The 27099-nt window shown below is 36.9% G+C and overlaps 2 protein-coding genes across 5 annotated transcripts; one reads left to right on the top strand and one right to left on the bottom strand.

The window, feature by feature from the left end:
• LOC110021871 (GPI mannosyltransferase 2-like) lies at positions 1-25644 on the top strand. Of its 4 annotated transcripts, none has more exons than XM_020720565.1 (7): positions 6-564; positions 666-771; positions 6229-6424; positions 18868-19046; positions 24212-24429; positions 24592-24659; positions 24953-25093. In XM_020720565.1, the coding sequence occupies exons 1-7, from the start codon at positions 228-230 to the stop codon at positions 25034-25036; spliced, it is 1188 nt and encodes a 395-aa protein (XP_020576224.1). In that variant the 5' UTR covers positions 6-227; the 3' UTR covers positions 25037-25093. The 4 variants fall into 4 exon arrangements, with proteins under 4 accessions (XP_020576227.1, XP_020576224.1, XP_020576226.1 ...); XM_020720567.1 differs by having other exon boundaries at positions 7-564; positions 24592-24682; positions 24956-25018; XM_020720566.1 differs by lacking the exon at positions 24592-24659 and adding an exon at positions 25564-25644 and having other exon boundaries at positions 8-564; positions 24956-25097.
• On the bottom strand, positions 25638-26548 carry LOC110021873. Its single transcript, XM_020720569.1, has one exon. The coding sequence runs from the start codon at positions 26438-26440 to the stop codon at positions 26000-26002; it is 441 nt and encodes a 146-aa protein (XP_020576228.1). The 5' UTR covers positions 26441-26548; the 3' UTR covers positions 25638-25999.
• Positions 26549-27099: the final 551 nt, after the last annotated feature.

A 27099-nucleotide genomic window follows, 5' to 3' on the forward strand; every position in this document is an offset into this window, starting at 1 on the left:
TTTTCGCGGGAATAATCCGTATTTTATCAAAGGCGCGACTTTATATTGTTCAAACCGATTGTCTACCAGGATTTAGGTAAAATCTTGCTCTAAATCCGTTACCCCCTCTATTTCTCTCTTTTGATTTGGTCGGGTTCATCAAATCCCACCCCAATCCTGGAAGCCAAAGTCGTAGGAAGTCTCCAATCCAAAGTCGATATCTGGTTCGAATATCCATTAACTCTGCAATGCGGGAGGCCGAACGTTTGGTGCTCAGGCTCGCCATGTTCTCGCGGTTTCTCCTACTATCTCTGATCATCACATGGAGATTTCTCTTCCCGCCCTACGATTCTTCAGCTCAACTTAACCCTAGCTGCCTCTCATCTTCTTCCAATGTCGATGATCTCTTGCATTTGGCGGAAGCTGGTCGAGTACTGTGGCCGAGGATTGGGGCCTTGATAGAGGGAAGTGTTGTGTGGGACAGTGTCTGCTTTGTCCGGATTGCGGAGTGTGGTTATGAGTACGAGCAAAACTATGCTTTCCTTCCCCTCCTTCCTTTGTCTATTTCCTTGCTCTCGGGTTCCGGTTAGCGGATAATTCAATTGTTTTGTTTGCCTCTGTTTTATTTTGTAGGACTGAGTTTTTAGATTTTGTATTTTTTGATAATGGTTGTGCCTCTCTTGCAGTTTTTGCTCCTTTGATCCCTGTGATTGGATACAGAGCTGTACTGGCGCTATCGGGTTATGTTCTGAATAATATTGCGTTTGTTCTTGCTGCCATTTATTTATATAAGTAAGCAACGACTCTTGTTGCAGTTCTTTTCTTGCTTGAATACTATTATGTTGTTGATCCTAGTGAATTTTGCTTGAAATGATTGTTTTTGGGTTTAAGAAGTGTTCTATGGGTGAAGTATATCTATAAAGAAAAAAAATATACTGTCTAAAGAAATCAAAAGGGTGAATCCTTTTATGATCAGGGTTCCAATATCTATCCTTTTTTTGCAATAAACTCATCAATAAACTCATACCCTTTACTCATACCCTTTCATTTGATTGCGATGTAAATTATCTATGCAATGGAAGTGAAGTTTGTCTGGATTATAATCTTAGATTAGCCAAGAAATCTCTTTTCAAGTTTTGGTGTGATGTGATTGATCAAACAACTATTTGTTATTTTGCACTGAGAATGTAAAGTTGGAGGAGTTTTTGTTTTGCTTCATTATGATTTAGATGTCAAGGAAAAACTTGAATTATGGAGGTCTATATTAGAGTCAAAAGGTCTTTGTTTGAGTAGGTCTAAAACTGAATACATGGAATGCAATTTTAGTGGTGGTAGAGCTAGTGGCAGAGTTATAACAATGGGTGTTCAAATCATTAAAAGCTGGGAATATTTTAGATATCTCGGGTCTATTGTTCGAAATGATGGTAGATGGGGATGTTATTAGTAGAATTATAATTGGATGGTTGAAGTTGAGGAATGTGTCGAGCCTATTGCGAGATAGAAAAACACTGCTTAGACTTAAAGAAAAATTTTATAAGATGGTGGTAAGACCTGCAATGCTTTGTGGCATAGAATGTTGGCCTTTAAAAGAGAAACATAAAACTAAGTTAAGTGTTGATGAGATGAGACTGCTTAGGTGGAATAGTGGCTTGGTACTCAGAGACATATGTGAAACGAATGTAATCGTGAAAGGGTTGGTGTAGCTCCATCGGCAAACAAGATTAGAGGGTGTCGTCTTAGATGGTTTGGTCACATTAATCGTCGGCCATCTGATGATCATGTTAGGAGAGCAAATGTTTTAGATTCGACTTATGCTGAGAAAGGTAGAGGTGGACCTAGAAAGACTTTGGCATGTTGTATAAAAAATGATTTTAAGTTATTAAAATCAAATGAAAATATAACACTCAATAGGATACAATGGAGAAGAATGATTCATATAGCCGACCCCACTTAGTAGTGGGATAAAGAATTGTTGTTGTTGTTGTATGGTTTGGAGGTCATGAGTTCAATTTGCAGAAATGTCATCTCTTAAAATCTAAGGTTGTACATGAAAAGTATTTTTTAGAGGTAAATTAAATAATGGATATGGCACGACTTGAAGTTTTACCTCTTGCAGAAGATTTCATATTCATTATTCAAGGATTCAATGGGTGTAGGCCCCTTGGCTAGTTACCCATCTTGATCACGGGAAAGAAATATCAATTAAAAATATTTATAGAGGTCTATAATAACTTTTGTGCTATGATAACTTCTCATTTAGTTTGACTTAATATGATATTTTAATATTTAAAATTTTGATTTTCTTATTCTAAGGAGATGAGGATTGGATGATGATAATGTCAATTTATATCCAATTATTATGTCATTTTAGATTTTTTTAGGGTACAAAGTACCCTTGTCTAAATAATTTGAGGAAAACAATGCTTTTAGTCCCTGACTTAAGGATTTTTATCCATAATCATGAATATTCTCGATCAAGTTAATTTTATTGACATAGGATTGAAAGTTTGTAAACGAGGTCAAATTTACATTAAACCTAGGCTAATGATTGTGTTTTAAATTTGAGGGGCTTATTTGTGATGTAATCTTAGGAACCATCCATCATGATCTATTGGATTAGCCAAGAGGAATTGGCCATCATGTTATAGAAGTTGTTGGATTTGTTAGGGCTGTTGATTTCTAGTTAGTAATATAATTTTTGATTTTCTGTTAAGCAAGAAATGTTTTGTTGGTAGTTTTCAATGAAGCATTTTCCCTCAGCCTTCTCTAAGACATTAAGCCACAATCATTAATTGTTTTAAGTGCCAATATTATCATCTTGGGCTTGAGTTTCATCCCTCAAAACAATTGCATGCACAATTTTCTTCCGAGGGAGGCCTTGATCAACATCACTTTGCAACAAGTTTGAGTTGGGTTGAAGATATACCATACCTTTGACAAAGGACATAAGATGCTGATACTTCATGCTATTTTATCCCCATGTTGATCCTGAGCTGAGCATAAATAAGGGCTTATTTCTTAGGTATGTTTAGCCAAATGTCAGTTAGCTTTGCATATCCACTAGTCCATGATATGTGTATTTATAAACTTTGTAGTGGTGAGCTTGATCTTTTGGAAAACAATGCTTTTTTCTTTGATTGTACTTGAAATGATGTTCAGTGACCTCAATATTTGGTAAGTGAAACTTTACGCCTCTAGGAATAAGTACATGATTGGATTTGCTTTCATATGTGGGCAACATTCAACATCATTAAGCTTTCTGCATATTTCCATAGTGACGAGCTATCTTATCTTAATGTAATTGTCTCGAGCTTCATTGATAGGGAGCCTTGAGTGAGTGATCTTTTCATCTTTTCTTCGCTATTGATTGTGTATAGGTTTGTAGTTATTTATTAATCAGACTTAGTTGAACTACTAGACAACTCGATGGGAGTTGAACTCGTTGTAGGCGTAAAGAGTTGATTGATGTTATAGGCATGCTTTGCCAATGCAAATCATTGGAAATTGTAATACACTTGATCACAATTATTTGGTGTTTTCCGTGATATAAATATTATTAATTTATTCCATAAATGAAGTAAAACCATAGTAAGTCTTCAATTTATTTTAACTCCTTTTTTATCCTCAATGTGGTCACTAACAACAAATGAATTGTTCTTTTTGAGACTCATTTCCTCACAACTTCAATGATGGGACAAAATTTGTTAAGGGGATTAGGTGATAAATTTTGCTCTGTTTTACGAAACAACCTCATGGGAGTACAATAATAGATCAGATTGTCTAGGGTGCGGTTGTTCTACATTGAGGCAAAGTTGTGATTGCCTTGAAGGTTAATGTGTTGCTGAAGCACTCTACACATAGTGTTCGCTAAGGGCAACGTTGCTTCGTTTTATTAGTTTATTGCTTTTCTAGTTGCTTCTTTTCTTTTTTTACTTTATTTATAAGTTTATGATTGCTAATCTATCTCTTTAGAAAAAAAATGCGCTCATGTTCTTTTAAGATGCCTTGTTCTAAAAGATGTATCAAACAATGACCTTAGGAGATGCTTATTGCTTGTGCTCATAACATTCTATGAATGTAGTGGGAAGACTTTAGCCATATATATATATAGCTTTGTGTGTGTGCAGATCTATCTCGTCCAACGACAGGGATTGTGGAGACACAAGGATATGAGATTCTTCATTGAGATTTTTGTGATTGTGACCGTGCTTCTGTTTAGGCTCCTATCCTTTGATTTTTCCTTAGGTTGATGCTAACAACGCTCATGCTCATTTGGTCCTGTTTTGTTTTTTTTGTTTTTTTTTTCACTTTTCAAGGGCTCTAATTCCTTTCTTTCATGATATGTAGAGTTATATGTCTAGATATATTTGCAATTGAGTTTTGGCTATCATTATGCAATGACCTAAGGTGTTTCCATTTTGATGATTCTATATTGTTAATGTTGAGAGGCTTGTGGGATAGCTTAGTTCAAGATCATCCCAGGATAATAATATCAGAACTAGTTAGAATTTAGCGGTACACAAAAAAAAAATATTAATATAAAAATAGAGTTACAACATAACTCAAACGGAAAAGAAAGTACGACGATAGACTAATCTTCGGTTTGGGTTGTACGAAGAGTATTATAATTGAAGGAGACAATGTGAACGTCATCAACACCCTCCAAAAGAGCACGCAACCTGAGGTTTGGCAACTCCAACTTGATATGGATCTTGATAGAATTTTTCTTATGAACTTTAAACAAGTTTTCTTTTTTTTTGCGTATAGAGATTGTAACAAAGCAGTCCATTTTTGCTCCTGGCTCACTTTGAATTTGTCTTTTGACTAGGATGCTCACACTTGTGACCCAACTTTTTGGTTGTGGTTGAGGAAGATCTCAACCACACTTTTTCTTTTTCTGTGTAACTTTTATAGCTCCTTTTTGTATCTTTTGGTTTTTATTTTTTAGTGCAAAATGTACACCTTTCAAGGTTAGGGCTGTAGGAAGAGATCCAAAGGCAGTGGTGGCGGTGGTGGAGTGGTAGAGAAAGGTGGGGAAGGCCGGGTGGTTGTTTGGGTAGGTTGGGATGGTGTTTGGTGGGTTGTAGGTGAGCTGGACAGGAGGGTTGTGGTGGGAGTAGGGGTGGCAGTAGAGTGGAGGAGGGAGATGGAGTTGCTCGGCGGTTATGGAAGAGGTAGGAGGAGGGTCGTGGCGAAGAAGAGGAGGATAGAGGGAGGATACAACACCACTTCGGAGTAGGATACAGCCGGAGAACCGGAGGACCACCTGTCATCGGATACAACCCTAACAAGAGGAAGAGAACTCTACATAGGAAATTTGAAGATAACACCGCCAGAAATGACCCCCACACACAAAGGACAATAATTTATAAACTCCCACTGGACAAAGAAAACTTTTACACAAAAGGAAGGGGTGGGAAGACAAGAAGAATCCAGAAAATACAACATCAATGCGACAGCTCGCGAAGCCTTCTCTTCCTTCACGAGAGTTTGCCCGCTTGCCTTCAGCTCTTCGCAATCTTGCCTCATGCTTCACATCAATTTGCCTGATTCTATCCCCGCGTGCTTCAACGCCGCCCCCCTGTCGCTGTTCTAACGCCTGCATCAGATATGTTTTTGTTTTCTCTATTGACACCAACTTACTGACGGACTTAATAACATATTTTGGCTTTATAGACTCAAATGTTATGATTTTGGGATTCCATTTGTTAGGAGGTGGAGTTTTTTGTATGGGGCTTTTGTTCATTCGTAATGACATCAAGGCTTGTCCTCGATTTCCTTTAAGGAGAGAAGACCAAGCAATTTTCACTTGGCAAATGTTAAAGAAAGTAGACAGAGAGCAATGAAATTGTTAGAGCCGACGATGGCGAGTTTACTTTTAACATCTTAGCACCAAGAAGTGATATGTATTAATATCATCTATTCTCGTTAAATTTCTACCACATTTGTTAACTGTTTTATTTTGATGAAATAATGGGAATATTTTATTGATTCTTTTTTTCTTCTGTTCTTTATTCTCTCAATGTGATTACAATGAAACTCTTTGTTAAATGGAATATCTTCTCTATTTATGGGTTATCGCTTTTAATATTAAAGGACTCAACAGCTTCCTTGCAAGCATCTGTCTTGTTTTGTTTCAACCCCGCTTCTATATTCTACTCATCAATGTAAGATTTTAACCTGCAAAATTTTATAGAATTAAAACTTTTAAATTGGCATCTATAATCATAAGAACCTTATTTTTGGCAGATATTCAAAGAGCCTTTATGCGTTATTTTTAATTTGTGGTATATTCTATCTATTTTCTGGTTCAAATGCTATGGCCATGCTCCTTCTTGCCGTGTCTGGTGCAGCTAGGTCAAATGGAGCCATTAATGCTGAATATTTTTGCTTAAAGGAATTGCTTCAAACTTATGATGCCATCACCTATAAAAGGAGTATCAGTGTATGTGGCCAATCCAACCACCTCCCTTTCTTGTATGTTGAATATAGAAAACATAAATGAAGTGTAACATTCACTAAGACATTCTCGTGATAATGCATACACAATTTTCACATGTATTTTCGTTAAGCTATTGTGCTATTAGTTTTAGATTCACAAGACAACCAATGATGAGAAAAATGTGGATGCTTACACTGTTGATTAATATATTAACATTCTATTGTGCAATGTCAACATCCTTATTGCAGTATAATCAATGTCAAAATCAAGATTTCAATTGAGGGGATGGAAATATTTATCCAAAATTTATTGGAACAAAATTTCTATAATATATATGATTGCTGTAAAATGGTGAAATTTTCATATGATGCATAGCCTCACTCGTTTTGCTCGAATCCCCTTTGTTCTTGTTACGCCCACGTCCATAATAGGCCCGGGCGTAACAAGATCGGTCCATCCTGTACCGGTTGATTCCCCCCAACCGGGCCACCTGAAATGTCTGCATCGCCAGAAAAGGCTGAACAACAATCTGTCTTGGCTAAAGAAGGCAGAGAGCTGTAATTTGCCGCAGCTGAAAATGGCAGGGAGCAGGTGGGGTCCACGAGGGCCTTAATCACATACTCAAGGAGGATAAATTAGAGGAGTTTGGAGGGAAAGTTGGATGGAAATTTTTGAATTGTTGTGGGATGATTCTATTAAAGGGTGTAACCTAGGGTTTATTTTTTTATGCATGTTTTGGGTTGATGCGTTCTTTCTTCTTCTTTTGGTGTTCCTAGCAACGTCTAGGGTTGTAGGAGAGTCGATCTACCTCTCGAATAGTAGATCACCCTTGTATCTTGCTTGTTTTCCTTTGTTTTTCGTAAGAGCAGCCCTCATTTGATTTTTTCACATATTTATTTCTGTTTCGCCGTTGTTTGCTCACGGATTTTATCAAATTGGTATCAGAGTCTAGATCTTGGTGAGATGGTAGCAAAGAAAGTGGAGATGCTAGAAGGAGAGTAGGGCAAATTAGATTGAGAATGGAAAAGAGGTTCGCCACCATGGAAGACAAATTTTCTTTTATTGAAAGTCAAATGGAGGATGGATTTGAGAGCATAAGGGAATGTGGGAGATGATGAAAAAGCTCATGGAGATGCAATCTAAGGCCGTGCCTATTGCTTCTGTTGCAAACCCTAACCAAGGGTTGATCAGGGAATCTTTGGCCATGTCAAAAGGGAAGGAGACTGAACGAGAAGACAACGAGGAAGACATAACCTACCAACATGAGCATCCCCTTTGGACTCCGAGAGGGGGGGAGTAGAGACTTTTGATGGAGGTGGATGTACCGAAAATTGGAGGAGCGATGGGGTAAAGGGCACTGAAAAGTACGATTGAGGAAGAAGGGAATGCCTATGACCGGAGAAAGGAGTTCCACCTTAGATACATGGGGGGAAATACCAGAGGAAGAGCAGGCTGGGGTGGAGATGCAAGAGTCAGAAAACTGAAGATGTCAATCTTCGAAGGGGAGGATACACATGGGTGAGTGTATTAGGTGGAATGATACTTTGTAATCAATGGGTTAACTGAGTAAGAGAAGCTCACGACATTGTGACTTCGTTTTCACGATGCACGAATACCACAATTCGCGCGCTCGTTGCACATAACTATTGAAATTCACATCATTTGCACTTGTAGAAGGCTTCACGATTGATCAAGCTTGAATCAATTGCTGGAATGATCGAAAAATGAGCGAGAATTTTGTGAAAACTTGAACTTGATGCTTTTTCGACCCAGTTGTCGATGAAGTCATCAGGAAGAATGATGAAACAAACCGCGCCGATTCATCTAGGACGTCGAATTTAGCTGGGAGGGACACCCATCTTGATATAGTTTCGTGCACTAACGAGATGTGCATAAATTGGGGGAATTTTTGTATCAAATATTATAAAATTAATCTATATATATATTAAAATAAAAGGGGGATTTATTTGCCTTAAATCCGTAATTCAGACTCACGCACACTACCTTCCCCATTCGGTCGAACCTTCTGCATTCGGCCCGAGCGATTATTGTGTGTGGAGAGCGCACGCAGAGCTGCGTGTGCTCCCTGATCGCAGCCGCATATCAGGCTTCGCGATCTGTAGCTGAGATCGGAGAGCGCGCACGCAGCTCACACACAATAATTTTACCTGCCACGGAGATCTAATCGCTCCTCATGCCCCTCCCCCCGATTCTTCTCATTCGGCTCGTGCGACACCTTGGCCGCACTTCCTCTTCCACGTGAGGGAGAGTTGACCTCCCATCCGTACTTGCCCGACATCCTCTGCCTGAGAACCTCCTTCCCGAAGCCATGACTGCCTGAGAACCTCCTTCCCGAAGCCATGCCTGTCTACATGAGCTGCGAACTTCCTTCCTTGGTAGTTTGACCCTGGCGAGCTTGTTCCCTCAGGCACGAATGGGTAAGGGCTTCTTCTTCCCGATGCCTGCGACTCTCTGCCCAAGCCTTCTCGCCCGTCCCCTTAGGCTCGCCTCATCGTCCGGTTATGTAGAGGTAACCTCTTCTCCTCTTCTTGACTATAAAAACCCCACATTGGGAAAGAATTGTGGTTGTTGCATCTTTAGCTGGTGATTCCTCCGGCTTGTCTCAACTCGTGTGTGTGCTTGAAATCTTTTGGAAGTTCTGGGGTTGAACTTTGGGTGACATCTTGAGCAAGGTTAGCTTCTATTCCTGATTTCATGGTGAAGAATACATTTCCTGTTCATTTTAAATGGATATGGGCTAAGGTTTAATCCCTCGTTTTGCTCCAACTAATGGATGCAAGTTATATCATTCTTGCGTATTTACATGTTGCGTGGCTGATCTTCATTTTTTTTTATAAGTACTAGTTGACTTTCTTTTAAAAAATGCAAGTATCATCAATGCTTCATGGCTGAAAGGTTATTAGTGCCAGCACTAAAAGTCTGATGGTAAGTTCCTGCTTTAATCTGGTGTGGAGGAGGTTTGGATATTTGATTTGCTGTGTCAATGGTATCTCTTGCTTCTTCTCGTTGGGTTAAAAGCTTTTTGTGATAAAGTTGGGCTCTCATAATCCAGTCCCCTTTTATCTAAGAGGCTGGAGGGATTCAAAATCGTCTTATATCATTAGCTTTACATATGGATTCGAATCTTAGTGACTAGTTTACATGAATAATCCCCACTCCTCGCCGAGGTCTTTGTATCACAATTATATTTGGAAAACCTTGAAACTTAGCACCCAAATTTTATATACTTTCAACCTATGCATGAAGGAAATGTGTTTATCTTGGGTCAATGAATAGGGCAAAGCCAGATTTTTTTTTAACTAGGCAAACCTCATGGAAGCTTGTGTTTATCTTGGTTTAAAGCATAAATACTACTTATTTCTTTTGTATTTACAAATCAAACACCTAAGCTCTGCTCTTGACATTTACACCATCCAATTTCTATATTTTTTACATTTACAACACCTGAGTTATAATATTTTCACACATAGCACCCAAAATCTGTGAATAAGATAAAATAAAAAATAAGGATTTACATGCTCGAGCTTTCATATTTACAACAAAATAAACACAATTGAATTATTATGCACTTATATGTTCAATTGCTCAGATTTGTTGTGCATAAGCCTAAACCTTCATCAAAATACAGTTGGATTCATATATTTAGATGGCCAAGTTTTATACAGATGTATGCTGAGTTGTATTCTGAACTATCTTTTTGCAACACTCATGAGTTTACATGCATACCACCTGTCCTTATGTGTTTAATCGCAGCATTTACATATATACCACCCAGTCCTTACATATTTACATTTCTAAAATTGCAGCATTTACATGTATACCACAGAATTCTTATATTTATGCACAAATATAACACCTGAATTTAAACAGGAAGTTATTGATTTGCTGCTCCATTGAAATTCCAGTGTATTTTGATGTATATCATATTGGTTTGCTGGAATGCGATAATATTTTGCTGTGGGGAGGTTGGGTGCTTCGAAATCTAAGAAATGCTTTGGAATTAGTTTGGCCTGATGGTTTGTTGCCTGGTAAATTGCAATAACGTGTATCTATTTATATATTTATAATTAGAAACCTATATGGCTGCAGTTTTCCGAGGGCTTTTGGGGCTTATTAGGCTGCGATTTTGCAAGTTTTCCGGACTATTTTGGCTGCAGTTTATGGCTTTATTTTTGGTGTTTGGTTGCGGTTTTGGGGGCTTTTGTGGCTGCGGTTTCATGGCTGATGTGCCCATTGTTGGACTCGGTTTGCTCTCCTTGTTGTCCCTACCCGTGAGGCAGTGAGCTTGTTCTTATAATTAAAATTTGGAAATAATGCAGCTAGCTTTTCCTTGTTTTATATTTTGGATGTTTAGAAGGAATTTATGCAATGCCTTGAAACACTTTAGCACTGCCTTGAAGCAGCTTTTGGGTATCGTTTTAAAGCATTTGGGACATAGTATCAGGGCATTTTGCTAGCTTATTGAAAGCAGGTTTGGGCACCTATTTTGCAATGTTTTCTTGGCTACAATGAGGCAGATTAGCATTTTTGATTTTGGGGTTATTTAGTCGTGGTTTTAAGGGTCGATTCCTTTCTTTGCTCTTTCAGGTGGATTGTTCTCCCCTCTCTCTCACCCCATTTTTCTTCTTTTTTTTCCGTGCTTCTTGGTTTGATTTAGGTGCTTATATTTGAAACAAAAATACACATATATAGATGTGACTATATATGAACCATCAAATAATTTCATAAGTTGGACGGTCTTTTTTGGGGTTTAAGGATTGTGATGGCAAAGACATTCGGTAGTAGAGCGAAATAATGTTCCATCCCACGCCATCGAAACCCGACTTAGGGACCTAGTGAAATGTAGGATAACAATATTATTTACCGACACTAGACTAGCAGTGACCCTTGCTTTCTTAAGTTGTTGGCAGTCATAGCCCGACGACGTGATCGACTTGTGGACAATCATATTTTATGAAACACAATGATAAGAACAGATACATTATTTACAAAAGTATTTTGACTACGAAAATTGATACTACTTTTTTTATATGCATGAAACCTATATGCATGCCAAAATATAAATTTTAAGTAATATAATTTGATTGTCCACTTGTCAATTATCGGTACTGAGCTAAGGAGTTCCCTTCTAAGTTGGTATTATAGGAAACTTTCTAGTTGAATGTCAGACTCTATACATACGGGTGACCGATAGTTGTCTTCTGAGTCTTTCGAGAATACCTAAATCTAAGCCTACCCCGACCCAAATGCTTACGGTTTTCTTTCTTTCATTGGATTTTTCGTATATTTCCTACGATTTTATTGGGGTTTTTGTAGATCACTCATGATTTCCTTCGGATTTTCTTCGTATTTCTAATAGTTTTCTTTGAGTTACCATGAATCATTTGTGGCTTTCCTCGAGATTTTCAAGTGATGTTTTTGCTATTTATTTCTATTTGTATAAATGCATGCTTGTCACCTGTTAAATTTTCCATTAAACTCGTTTACTTTCACTTGTGACACCGACCTCATTTATATGAGTAGCAGAACCACCAACTATACATGTTTGTTTTATATTTACAGAATTTTACGTTCTTTACAACACACTTTACTATTTTTCTTTACTCACCGTTCTCATTTTCTGCACTTTACTGCATATATATATAGTTTATGCTTACGATGTTACTGTTTATTGTTTACTACGCTTCGTAGCATATTTCCTTTTTATTATTCATGTTGCTTCTATAGACTTATAGGGGCCTTTAGGATAGAGGACAGTACGACACCCGGTTTAGGAGACATCCTATAGCGAGCCACTAACCAAAGAACTGTATCTTTATACACACCAAAACCTTGAACCTATGATCGATATGTTAAGGAGCTTGGAGTATCCTTTCCAGTAAGCGGAATGTAGAAGCAAGCGGACGGAGGGCGACAATCAAGGCCGCAACAGCCAAGCGAAAGAGGATCTTCAGTGGAATCTTCATAGAATAAATAACAAACTCATAGGACTTCGAGATAGTCTGCTTAGTGCGACATAAATCCTCACTTCCGTTTTAGGCTTCTGCACAAGTATGTTGTGCATTATAAGCCTATCTTTAGGATTCTGAGGTTGTCGTTTGATACGACATAATTCCTTTTATCTACTTAGGTCATTTGCACGATCGAACATCATGCGAATATATATTCTAAAATCTAAAATAGATCGACATGATTAAAACACTAAATAATGTCATTTCAAAGTCATGCAGCCAAACGTTGGGATAGTTGGGAAGTCACCGGAGGTTTTCTCGGATCTGTGACATCCCCTAACTTTTACTCCTTTGGCTCCTAAAAATAATTGTTCATGTTTTTTAGTTCTTCCCTTTTGATTTTCTTATATTCAACTTTGGAAACTTAAACTTTGAAATCTTGAAGACAGAACCACTAATCTTAATCAAGAGTCTTCTTTGGTGATTTTAATTGACTAAAATGTAATTAACTGTAAGGGTTTGTCTCCATAGAGAACTTAAGAACTCAACTTAATATAAATCATATTTAACCTCTCATGTTAAATAGGGAAACTTGTCGGCTTATAAAAAATGTTTCGCAGACCAAACGAACTTCACAAACTCTTTAGTTTAGGTGGTTGAGCGTACTAACAAATGGTATGTTTATCATTCAGGATAGTATATTATTTGTGGTATCGAACTCAACTTTCTAAACTATGAAATATGTGAGGTCCATTCGGTCTAACTTTTCTAAATTTCAATATTATCATTTTTTTTAAATTATAGTCATATCTAAATTAAATTGAAACATTATATTTTAAAGTTAAAATACTATTTTATAAAGTTATAATCACATATATATCCATAAACTAAATTAAATTAAATCCTAAATAAAGAAAACACGATATTTATTTGGCCGACAAAAAGCACCTTGACAACCACAACATCGAAGACCCAGACGTTCATTTTCGAAATAAAAGCTGAAGGAGAAGAATACCGGGACCTGTCCTGGGTGTAATTTCAAGCGTCTCACAGATGCATAAGTGGAGGATAAAAGAGCAAATGGATTATGTTACCATTGTGATTAGAAATACGCCCTAGGCCATTATTGCAAGGAGCGCGCCCTTCAGATTCTTTTAGTGCAGGAGAAGGATATGGAGAGCGAGGATCAGAGGAGGACGCGGTGAAGGAGGAGCACCTATATTTGGATGTGGCGGATGTGTCCCTCAATTTGGTATTGGGATTTATCCAAAATCACACCATGACGGTGAGGGTGTGGATTGGGGAGCAGCTAATTTTGGTGCTGGTAGATAGCGGGGCCACACATAATTTTATCTTAAATCAGGCCGTGGAGATGCTAGGATTGGAGTTGGTGACTACAAGGAGATTTGGCGTGATGATGGGGACAGGGAAGGTGGAGAAAAATCAAGGAATTTGCAGGGTTGGTTCTGACACTCCACAACCTATAGTTGGTGGACTTCCTTCCCTTAGACTTGACCATCACAGATGTAATTTTGAGGACGAAGTGGCTGCGAACACTTAGGGAGATGAAGGTGGATTGGAAGACCCTCACAATTCCATGTGGAGGGTAGGAAGGTGATGCCGAGAAGAGATGTCAATTTATACAAAACCATGGTGCCACTTAAAACCATGATCAAGTAGATTCAAGGAGGGTTGGGATACTAGTGCTGTAGAGCATTGAGGAGATTCGAGATTCAAAGTTGGCAAAGTTTCTTGAAGGGATCCAACAACTCCTACAGTAGTTTACAAATGTCTTCTAACAATAGAGCAAGTTACCTTCCCCAAGGGAGCACGAGCATGCTATTACCTTGAAGGAGGGTGTTTCCCCCATCAACGTCAAACCATACAGGTACCCCCAGATTCAGAAAGATGAGATAGAAAATCTGATCCGAGAGATGCTCGAGGTCTAGATTATCAGACATAGTGTGTGTTCTTTTTTTAGTCCAGTCCTATTGGTGAAAAAAAAAATGATAGTAGTTGTTAATTTTGCGTGGACTATCGGGCTTTGAACAAAGAGATGGTGTTGGACAAGTTTCCTATACTTGTGATTGATGAGTCACTGGAAGCTTTATGGGGAAATCATTTTCTCAAAATTTGATCTTAAGTTTGGATACCACCATATCAGGATTAATTCAGCTGATGTGCACAATATGGCGTTCAAGACACATAAAGGGCATTATGAGTTCTTAATGATGCCTTTTGGCGGCGACATTTCAGTCCCTCATGAATAGTATTTTTCAACATTGCCTCTGGAAATTTGTCCTGATTTTCTTTGATGACATTTCGGTCTACAGTCGTACAGAGGTAGAATATGTGGGGCACCTAAGGACAGTCCTGGAGATCTTGAGGAAGCATTTGTTGTATGCAACTTGAAGAGATATTCTTTTGCACAATTGCAGGTGAAGTACCTAGAGGATGTGGTGACCTGAACAGGGGTAGTAGTGGATCAGTCCAAGATCGAGGCTATGGTTGATTGACTCTTACCAAAGAGTTTGAAGGAGTTGAGAGAATTCATGGGTCTCACCGGCTACTACTGGAAGTTTGTGAGAGGATATGCATGATAGCATGGCCACTGACAGAGAGCAGTTGAAGAGAGACAATTTCAAATGGAGAGAAGCAGCAACATATGCATTTGAACATCTAAAGCGAGTCATGACTAGCGTACCGGCATTAACACATCCAGATTTCAATAAACCATTTGTGGTGGAGACAGATCTGTCAGGGTATAGATTGGGAATAGAGCTCATGTAGGATCAGTGATCGATTACCTACTTCAGCCAGGTTCTTACAGCTAGAGCGAGATTAAAGTCAGTATATGAACGAGAATTGATAGTAATTGTCTTGGTCATTCAGAAGTGGTGGTCCTAATTGTCGGAACGACATTTTTTAGTCATGACAGATCAAAGGAGTTTAAAGTACCTCTGGGGCAACGGATGTTGAATGAGAAGCATCAGAGATAGCTATCCAAGATACTGATGAACTGTCGAGAACAAGACAACTGACGAACTGTCGAGAAAGGTGGAGGAACTCCAATTGAACTGTCGAGAAAGGTAGAGGAACTCCAATTGACGGCCCTATCGGTACCCTTCGTCCTAAATTGGAAAGCTTTGAGACAAGAGAGCGAAGGGGATGAGGAGCTGAGGAAAATAAGAACCGAGATGTTACATGATCTAAAAAGTCATCCAGGATATGCGTTGAGGGGACGACTACACCAGGAGTGATTTGTGCCTCCCAAGTCGTCAGAATATATTCACAGATTATTACAGGAGTTTCATGATAGTGTGATCGGAGGACACTCAGTGGTGCAAAAAACCTACAATCGACTGGCGGTAGAGTTTTATTGGGTGGGAATGAGTAGAGACGTATATGGTGGCAAAATGCGATGTCAACGACACGAGTACTAAACCACGACAACAGGAGATTTACTACAGCCATTGACATTACCGGGGAAGGTTTGGGAAGAAGTGACGATTAATTTTATCGAGAGGTTGTCACGGTCAGAAGGATTCACGGTGATCATGTCAGTCGTGGATTGTCTTAGTAAGTATGCATTTTTCATTCCCTTACGATATTCCTACATTGTGGTCTTAGTTGCAACAATGTTTATCCAAGAGGTGTTTCGTTTGCACGGAGTGTCGAAATCGATAATATCGGATAGAGACAAGATGTTCCTCAACCACAGTGTCGAAATCGATAATATCGGATAGAGACAAGATATTCCTCAACCACTTTTAGAAAGAGCTATTTAGGTTACAAGGGACAGTCCTTAAGAGGAACAACTCATATCATCCTCAGATCGATGGGCTAACGGAGGGGTCAACAGGAGTGTGGAAACATACCTGCGTTGTTTTGTATCTAATACACTGAAACAATTGGTCAAGTGTATTGCTTGGGCTGAATATTGGTATAATACTTCCTATCAAATCACAACACAGTCCACCCCTTTCAAGATATTGTATGGACGGGATCCACCTCAGTTGATACATTATGGGCATAACGTTACACCGGTATCTAGTGTCGATCAGTACTCGGAGGAGAGGGATAGGATATTAGCAAAGCTAAAAGGATATTTACTAAGAACTCAACAAATCATGAAGAGGAAAGCGGATATAAATAGAAGAGAGGTGCAGTTTGAACGAGTTAACATGCTCTACTTGAAGTTGAGACCCTACCGATAGAAGACGTTGGCCAGGAGGAGCGAGAAACTTTTTAGCGATACTTTAGACCATATGAGGTGATGGAATACATTGGGGCAGTGGCTTATTGCTTGAAATTATTATCATTGTCCACATTACATCCGGTCTTCTATGTATCACAATTGAGACGTGCGATTGGAAATCATATGCCCTCGTCTACATTGCTACCAACGCTGAAGGAGGACTATGATTTTAGAGCGGCTAGAGATCAAATGAGTGCGCCAAGGAATAGGGGGAGCAAAAGAGGTACTAGTCAAGTGGAAATGTTTGTCAGACTATGAAGCAACATGGTAGCCTTTTTAGATGATTCACAAGCAGTTTTCATACTTCCACCTTTAGAAGAAGGTACTTCTTTGGGAGGGGAGTATTGTTACGCCGGACATAACAAGACCGGTCCATCCTGGACCGGTCGAATGCCCATCAACCGACCCTCTTGGCCGATTTGGGTTGCGAGAAAAGGCTGAACGGCAATCTGTCACGGCGAAAATTGGCATGGAGCGGCAATTTGTCGTGGTTGAAGAATGCAGGGAATATGAGGGGTCCATGAGGGCCTTAATCACATACATAAGGAGAAATTAGAGGAGTTTGGAGGGAAAGTTGGAAGGAAAGTTTTGAATTGCAATAAGAGATTTCTATTGAAGGGAGTAACCTAGAGTTTGTCTTTTTTATGCATGTCTTTTGGGTTGTTGTGTTTTTTCTTCTTCTTGTGGTGTTCCTAGCAACATCTAAGGTTGTGGGAGAGCCGATCTACCTCTCGAATAGTAGATCACTCATGTATCTTGCTCGTTCTCCTTTGTTTTTTGTAAGAGGAGCCTTCATTTGATATTTTCATTTATATATTTTTGTTTCGCCATCTTTTGCTCGTTGATTTTGATCCCGAGGCGTATCAGTTTCTTTGTTGAGTGTAATAGTTTCAATGTTTTAACTTTGTAATTTTATATTACATGTTTGCAATGCCTGTAATTAGGATTACAGTTGATGCCAACTTTTGAAGCACAGTGATGATTTCATCAACTAAAGAAACAAGTTAAACATGATCGAAAACTGGATGTACTGAAGATTTTTTGAAAGATTTTAAGAGGAGGATAATCTAGCGCATTCCTTCTAACGTGATGGCGAGAGTCCCATATAAATAATTGGTTGAGTTTCCTCGGTATACGTTTAAAATTGATTCTATTTTTGATACTTATTCATAATATATACTTATCCAAATTATTTTTAAAATTGGAAAGCCATCCGTATTCTGTTGTCTTTCTTTTTTTTTTTTTTTGATCCCATCGTCCTTAACACAATTGAAAAGTCCAAATTTTTTGCCTAAAATCTTTTATGGTCATGCACCTTATTGAGGATGCCTTTGCCAACAGATACTTGATCATTGGATCTTTCTTTCAAACTTAATTATCTAAAAATTCATTCATGAATATCCTCCTGGATCAGAGCAAGTACAATTGAACATTTAAGAAGTTCATAATTTATGAAGTAGTATAAGAATGCAGGTTTAAACTGTCAAGACTCAAAAGCAAAGTTCAACACGTCCAATCTAATTTAAGTGTTTGTATCTAACAGCATTGATTTGTTGCATAACTAGAAATGCGAGTACCTAAACATATTTGTAAGTATTGGGGCCAGCTAAAATTTTAAGAGCTTATGGATGTGTCACTGCACATCTTATGGAAATATCTACGCTCCACAATCTTTATTGTGTTGCTTGGGTACTCGTCTTGGTGGATAAGTTTTTTTTTCTGCTTTGGTTATTTCATGGGATTGTTGTCATCACAATCAAAAAAAGTGCTTCTGCATACATGGCACAAATCTATGACCTTTCTCCTTTCCTATTTTAAATTGGTGCATTCCCTTTCTCCATGTTGATTGATAAATCTGAACTTAAAATTTGCTTAGATTTCTTCTTTAAAAATGTTTTCAGTCTAAAAGCATGACTCCATTTTTCCGATGTAGATCCTATATTTAAAGTAGACAAAGTTTCACCGCATGTATAAGTGATCCCTGAATAAGGTAAGCAGCAATACATTGAAAGCCAACAAGCAATGTTTAAACTAACTATTTTTTCATGTCATTTTTAGAGCTATTTTTTTATTGCATACATTGCCTCTTACAAAAACTGCTCTGTTTGAAATTGCATGATACTTTTACTTATTAAATCCGAAAATCATAAATAACGTGATTTTTATTCCAACCAATTCTCTTTTTTTCTTTCTAATCTTTTATGTTTGCCGTTTAGCTTGGTCTGCAGGCTATTGTTAATGGAGCCCTTTGCTCAGTTTGTCTGTTAGTTCCATTTGCTGCTTTCCAAGCTTATGGATACTACAATAAATGCTTTCACGGTGCTTCAGATGGGTTAAGACCATGGTGTAGCTCAAGAGTACCTAATTTGTATGGTTATCTTCAAAGTCACTACTGGTACGTACTTCAAGTTTTGCACATTCTTAACATTTAATTTGGCATTTGTTTTATTTTTCAAACAACTAGCACTTTTTAATAACTTTTATTACATATTAATATGGATAGAAGTTTTTCAAAATGATTAATGAGACTAGCTTTAAACCTCACATATCAATTGTCATAACCCGGTCAGGAAGCTTTGAATATCAAGACGGAAATTGTCAAATATAAAATTTATTTAACTAGTCATTCTCGAAATTTTGTTAAGCATAAAAATATTTCAATATTTATAAAATAGCAAATGATATTAAAAAAAATTTAAAATAAAAAACATTCATGTTTAAAATATTTTTCAAATTCACAACTTATACAAAAGAATTGTATTACATTACCTATCTCTTTTGGCTCTCTGACGTTGTAGACAAATTTTCTCATGTCCATTTAATTTTAAAAGAGATTTATGACGTTGTAGACAAATTTTCCTTTTATGTCCATTTAATTTTAAAAGAGATTTATTTGAAATTGTGGTTGAATGTGTTTCTAAATTATAGTAATTTATGAATTAGAAAAAATGAGAAGTAAAGTGCAATAATAGATAGCTTAGTTTTCTTATTATTATTTTCATCGTTTATCTTATTTTATTTTATAGTACACTGATCTCAAAAATTACCACCTTTCACCACTTCAAAATAAACCTAAAAATTTGCAGCAGTCTTTTTTGTTTTTTTCATTTTCATTTACATGCATGAGTACATTGCATCCCAACCAGTATTTGAACTCAATCATCGAAACATGCACTTGCAATCATGTATATATATCTAGGGCTATCAAAAATACTCGTTGTTCGTGAACAGTTCGTGTTCGGCTCGTCGGGAAGTTCATGTTCGATTCGTTCGATAAGCAAACGAGACGAACGCGAACAATTTTTTTTCATTCAGTTTATAAACGAATCAAACACGAACAGTCATTTGTTCGAATCGTTATTGTTCGAAATATAAAATAATTTAAAATAATTATATATAAAAAATTTATCATATTTTAAAAATAATTATATACTCTAAAAATTTGTTATATTTTAAAAAACTAAATCCTATAAATTATAATCTAATCTTCAAGTTCGCCTCTTAGCTTATATTAAATTCTACAATTTCGTATTTATCTTCAGGTTCGTCTCTTAGCTTAAATTTTCTTATATTTCTTTTAGATTTATTTAGTTTCTTTGTGTGAAATCTAATTTTTGGAAGTGAAATCTTGCATATCGTCTCTATATCTGAATTTTTTATGGATGAGATATGATATTATGATTTTATTGTGAGCTGTGTTTCGACTATTTTGTATTTGTGTTGTGATTCATAGAAGTTTAAGCATTAATTTCATATAGGTTTAAGCTTTTGAAAGATTTCAAACAATTCGAACAATTTGAACAATTTGAACAATACAAACAAATTTGTAAGTTTTCGAATAATTCAAACAATTCGAATAATTCAAATATTTCAAACATTTCAAATATATTTCAAATAAATCAAACCGAACACGAACAGTAATTTCACGAACAATTTCAAACACTAGTCTATTTCAAACACATAATTTCAAACAAACTGAACACGAACACGAGTTCTGTTCGTTCGTGTTCGATTCGCTTACACCCTTATATGTATAGTATTTTTTTTTTCATCAAACATTTTTATTGATCATATCTTTGTGCTTGTGAAATAATCTTGAGATTCAAAACATGAAAAGTATTGAATTTTATTTATTTCATATGAAATTATCATGAATAAATAAAGAAAATTTTGCTAACACTGAAAATTTCCTCAATGTATGTAAAAGTTTAAAAGTATCTAATTGCATTTGATGTAGAGGAATAAGAAATAATTGTTATAAGAAAGCAACGCAATTACCCATCTTATTTGGAAGGTGTCTCGTTTTCTCTTCCTTCTTGGTTGTTACTTCGCTTAAAGGGAGACCTCTAACACAATTATATACATAGTTAGTAATTATCAAATTATAATTTATTTTTGTTATGATTATTATATGTACAATTTTGAATTTAATTGATTAACCAGGTTTTGTCATTGTCTTTTTCTCTTCTAATTTAATTCAACAAAAAAGCTATTATTCTATTTATTATCCTCAATTGCTTGAGAGAATTTTGCGTACGTTGTCCGGAAGGTGCTGCGTTCAGACAACGGCCGCGATACACTTGATTGCTGCATTTTTTTTCTCTGCCACGATTGGAGATACTATGTCGTTGTTCGGATGCAGCTCTTCTTCTGGACAACACACGCAAAAATTTTTTCAATTGCTCAGTTTAGATTAAATAACTTGTTATTCTCGATCTCAATGTAACCTAAATAAGCCACTATTTTATGATTTCTTTATTTATTGGTTAAAATTCATCTTAACAATATTTTTTCTACATAATTGAATTATCACTTATAATTTAGTTAATTAAATGACAATTACAATCATTTATTCTCTTCTTTTATTAGTTTAAAATTTAGATTTTTATTTTCTAATCAAAGTTAATATTTTTAAAGATCACCATTTCTCATATGTTTTTTGTTTTTACAATTAATAAAATAGATGAAATTGGACATATGTTTTTTGTTTTTACAATTAATAAAATAGAAATTGATTTATTCTTTTTATATTAAATTTATCATTCTTTCATTATTTAATTTATTAAATGTGACTTAGGGTCTATTTGGGGCAGCTGCAGCTTATCCAGGTAAGCAGCTTATCCAGATAAACAGCTTATTCAGATAAGTTGTTGATCATCAGCTGATCCGGATAAGCTGGCTGACTGCTTGGTTTGTGCATTTGGAAAACAACAGATTTGTAACTATTTCCGGATAAATGATCATTCTGCCCCTGATCTGGATAAACTGACTGACTGTTTGGTTCGTGCATTTAGAAAACAGTTGATTTGCAACTATTTCTGGATAAATGATCATTCTGTCCCTGATCTGGATAAGATATATAGCTGTTTGGTTTGTGTATTTGGAAAAAATCTTATTTACAGTTATTTCTTGATGAATGTTCATTCTGTTGTTTATGGATAAATAACCAACCTACACATCTAAGGCCACCAGAGCACACCCAAGCCACCATAAACACCACACACAAGCACACCTCACATCCACCACCAACCCACACACCCAAGGCTTGCAGAGCACTGTCAATCCACCATAAAATGCTCTCACAACCACCACACACTAGCACAACTCACATCCACCACTAACCCACACACCCAAGGCCAACAGAGCACACCCAAGCCACCATATACACCACTCACAACCACCATAAACACCACCTCACACCACACACAAGCACTCCCAAGCCACAAATCTTGTTTAGTATCGTCAGTTACAACTTTGAGTAGTTAGTAAAACAGGAGCAAACGCTAGTCATCTAGTGATTTATCACAATGACACCAAATATAAATAGGTCATTTCATACAGAAAATTCTAGAACAAGTGCAAATGTGCCCGAGCAAAGCAGTAATGCTAATTCTAAAGTTATTTCTGGTGTTTATCAACAGTTGTAGCATCATAAGTTACTGCTTTGAATAGCTAGTAAAACATGAGCAAGCGCTAGTCAGAGTGATTTACCAAAATGACACCAAATATAAATAAGTTCTTTCATCTAGAAAATTCTAAAGCAAACGCCAATGTGCCTGAGCTAAGAAGTAATGCCAATTTTTTTAAGTCCTCAGCGAACTTGAAGTTGATTTGCCACTTTTAGAGCTCAGTAGATTGTTGGAAGATAGAACATTTAAAAAGGCAACAATAGCTTTCGAATCTTCTCAAAACCAAATGGAAACCATCACAAATCACAAGCTTCTCAAAGCCAGACACACAACCATCACAAGTCATCACGCAACGCAAATCACAAATCACCACAGACACAACCATCACAAGCTTCTCAAAGCCAAATGGAAACTAGAAATCAAAATATCTCACAAAAAAATCCATTGCACTAGAATCGAGCGTAACAACACAAAGCACCTCACAGAAGATCGGACAGAGGATGAAGGAGGAGAAAGACGAAGATCAAGAGAGATCATTGAGAGGGAGACGATAGCAATCGAAGAAGAATGGAAGGAGGGCACGGGACGAGGGCACGAGAGGTATCTTTCCTTCAGCGAACGTGGGCATAAACCCACTTTTCGCTTAAAAAGTTAGTTGAAGATGTTTCTATAACACAATGATTCTAACTTTTTAAGCGGGCACGAGAGGTATCTTTCCTTCAGCGAACGTGGGCGCAGGGGGAATCCCGCATTGGGCTTTGGTAAAAATTTTCGACGGATTATTAAAAAACGCAGTGCAGGCACGTTTACCAAACAGCCTCTTATACGTTTTCAGAACGCAACACGGGCGATAAGCTCCCCCAAACATACCATTAATTTTTCTTTAATTAAATCTTAATTATTATAAATTTATTTAATTCATTTCATTAATTAATTTATTAAGTTCATGTAAATTAGTTTAATCAGTTATTACATAAATTATTATTATTACAACACTCAAGGAACTACTGAAAAATAAGGGTTCACAATGCTGACCCCAGATAATCAGGATAAAACTAATGATTATAATAATATCTGAACCTTCTGCTGTATTAGCATTTGACCGAGAACATTCACTCATATGTTTCTCCTTTTGTCAGTTATTAAAAACTTCTGCAGGTTCTTTAACATTCATTCATGGTTTAATTTATAAAAATATCAAACATATTTCAAGCATATTCTGTTCATTTTATTATTGTTGTTTGGGATCAATTTTATACTTTATTTTTTTAATTTTTCCTTTATTTTTAATTACATGTTTGTTTAATGTATTTTAGACATATTTTTATTTTTTATTTTAAAAAATAAATAAACATATTTTTGAAAATAGTTTCTAAAGAACTGTTTAAGATCATTTTTTATTTTGATTTTTTAAATTTAAAGATCATTTTTTATTTTGAAAAACATTTGAGTGTTTTTAAAAACAACTAAACATCGTAAACAAAACAAAACAATAATCAAATTTGATCCCACACAGCCCCTAAACAAATATATTTTCAAAATAAAAATAAAAATAAAAACAAAAAATAAGCGTGATCCAGACAAGCCTAGCTGATATGTTTCCTGTTTTCTGTTGTTTGTTCTTCTTCTAAATATTTCTCCATTAAATCAGGGGTGTTGGCTTCTTGAAGTATTTTGAAGTGAAGCAGCTGCCCAATTTTCTTCTCGCATCTCCCATACTCACCATTTCCATTGCCTCGGTTATTTATTATGCAAGTTTACTGCAGCAAAGTCTTCATTCATTCAGAATTACTTCTGATCCACATGGGAAAGATCATTCTGGAGAACTTATTTCTTCAGATAATAGCTCTACTTCTTTGGAGTTTAAAGGTATTTCTTCCCTCAATTTCATGCTAAAGAAGATGCTCGAGTAGCTCTGGGGAATATTTTCATACATACCACACAATTCTGATATTTTTTTTTGCATATCTAACACCTATACCGTCATATTTACATAGATAACACTCGGTTTTTTGACAACTTTTTTTATAGAGTATCATGAGGCATCCAGTCTTTTGCAAAATCGAATGGAGGTTTCATTTCAATCCGACCTTAACTTGCAATTACAATGAGGCCTCGACAGGCGGGTCACTCCTACTTACTTTAGAATAAAAATAGAAAAAGAAGTGGGATTCTAAGTCATCTTCTGTCTTTCTCGCGAAAAAATACCACTACGACTAACTTTTTAAGCAATAGAAACATCTTTTCATGCCTATATTTTTTAATACCATTGTGTTATAAATGTAAACATCAAACTTTGGATAATAGATATGTAAATGCATGAGAATTTTGGTATGTATGTAAATTTCCCTATTTATTCCCCTCTTATAATCAAAAAATCTGTCTTCTGAAACAGGGAATCATGATTTGCCAAGGAGGAAAAGTAAGAATAAACCGAAGTCTTCTGACAAATCTCATTTTGTGGAGCTTGAAATAGATTCCTTCATTAAATTTAAAAAAGGATACTGCTCATGGCACTCTTTGTAATGCACGTGCAGGTCAGAAATTTATATTACTCTGCCAAAATTTATTTCCTTGCAATTAATTTATAAAATCTACTTATGATAGATTTAGATACACACCACTCAATTCCCATATATTTACATATCTAACACCTAAATTTTAATTTTTTACATAGATGCCACCTTACCTATACATGAAAAGGCATATTCCACGTTTAAAGATATTTTTGATGTGATACGAAAGACTGGGGTGATATAAATGTAAAAAGTAAAGTTTAGCTGTTAGATATGCAAATACATAGGAACTGGGTGATATATATGTAAATGCTGCCCCTTTACTTAGATATCAAAGTCTTTAATTTGTCAACTTTGTTTTGTTAGAATTAGGGGAGTTTCTTTGTTAATTCCTTTCACTGTACCATTGTGTAAATAATGTAAATTTCCTGTACCTATCAGTACATTTTTTGTTCCCTTTGTTTGAAGTGATTTTCTATTCTTGCAGGTGGCTACAAGAGTTTTGTCTGCCAGCCCACCTATTTACTGGTTTGCTTCATATTTAGTGCTCTCTCCAGGCACAACTTCAAGAAGAATTGGTAATGTGATTTGGTCTTATTCCATAGCTTACATTCTTCTTGGTAGCCTTCTCTTCTCAAATTTCTACCCATTCACATGATGTATGGTTAAAAATATGTGGCATTTACATACATACCATCCAATTCCTATGTATTTACATTTCTAACACCTAAACTTTATCATTTACGCTAAATTATTATGATATAAAGATTACTTCTATGTGATAGGGATACCAAAAAAATGACACGTGTAAGATTACGATGCTCCATTGTCACATATTTTACATATATGTCACACAACACGAGGAATCTCATCCCCCATTATTATATCCCAATACAGCTTTCGACCAACGGCTACAAGAACCCCTAATTACGCTCGCCGCCGGCGAGCTTCGCCGCCTCGAGATCCACCGCTTCCTGAAGCAATCCATGCCCTCCGTCCTCCTCAACCTCGAGAACAATCTGAACCGGGGAAGCACCGAGCCCGTCGGCGATCGCGAGAAGTATCTTCTTCATCTCCGATCGGAACTCGGCGAGATCTACGGTCCCGTTCCCATCGACATCGAACTGATCGAAGATGGAATCGTAGAGAGCGGAGATCTGATCCGACGGCGTGGCGGCATCGACGCCGAAATCGGCGTCGATGAGGCGGAAGGTTTGGAGGGCGCGGCGGAGCTCGGAGCGGGAGAGGACGCCGTCGGAGTTGAGATCGAGGGCGGAGAAGCGGTCGCCGATGGCTTTGTTGAAGGCGGATTCGTCGCCGACGAAGGATCGGACGGTGGAGCCGTCGAGGATTACTACGCTCATTTTTGGATTAGGGCGGTTTGTTGGGGATGGAATTGGGGAGTGGATGGGAGGAGATAAAGGGTATCGAGTGGGTAAAATTACAATAATGCCATTGTAGCAGTGGTGTTGAAAGGGAGTGGTTGGACCGTTGGAGTGGTATTGATACTACGCTCATTTTTGGATTAGGGCGGTTTGTTGGGGGTGGAATTGGGGAGTGGATGGGAGGAAATAAAGGGTATTGAGTGGGTAAAATTACAATAATGCCACTGTAGCAGTGGTGTTGAAAGAGAGTGGTTGGTCCGTTGGAGTGGTATTGATGTGGTATTGATAACATTGGTGAATGATAAACGTTTTCTATTGTTAGGGTTATCATTGACATCAACATTAAAGCGTAAACTATTAAACTTTAGAGGGGGAAAAAAAATTTTAAGATGAGATTTTTGAAAATTTACATGTGTACCATATAATTTCTATGTATTAGGTGTCTATTATTGTAGATAAAAAATATGTCAACACTGATTTTGAGAAGATCTAACGGTCTAGAAGAGGAGGGCACGACAAAAGAGGGCCCACCAACAGAAAATAAGGAGGCCCACTTATTCGTCTGATGCAATCATCTGAGCCAAGGATGGAGTCAATTGAATGCAATGGTTTAAGGCAAGGCCGAAACTGACCGAGCC

Source organism: Phalaenopsis equestris, unplaced genomic scaffold (assembly GCF_001263595.1).
Source record: "Phalaenopsis equestris unplaced genomic scaffold, ASM126359v1 Scaffold000151, whole genome shotgun sequence".
In the NCBI taxonomy this organism is placed as follows: domain Eukaryota; kingdom Viridiplantae; phylum Streptophyta; class Magnoliopsida; order Asparagales; family Orchidaceae; genus Phalaenopsis; species Phalaenopsis equestris.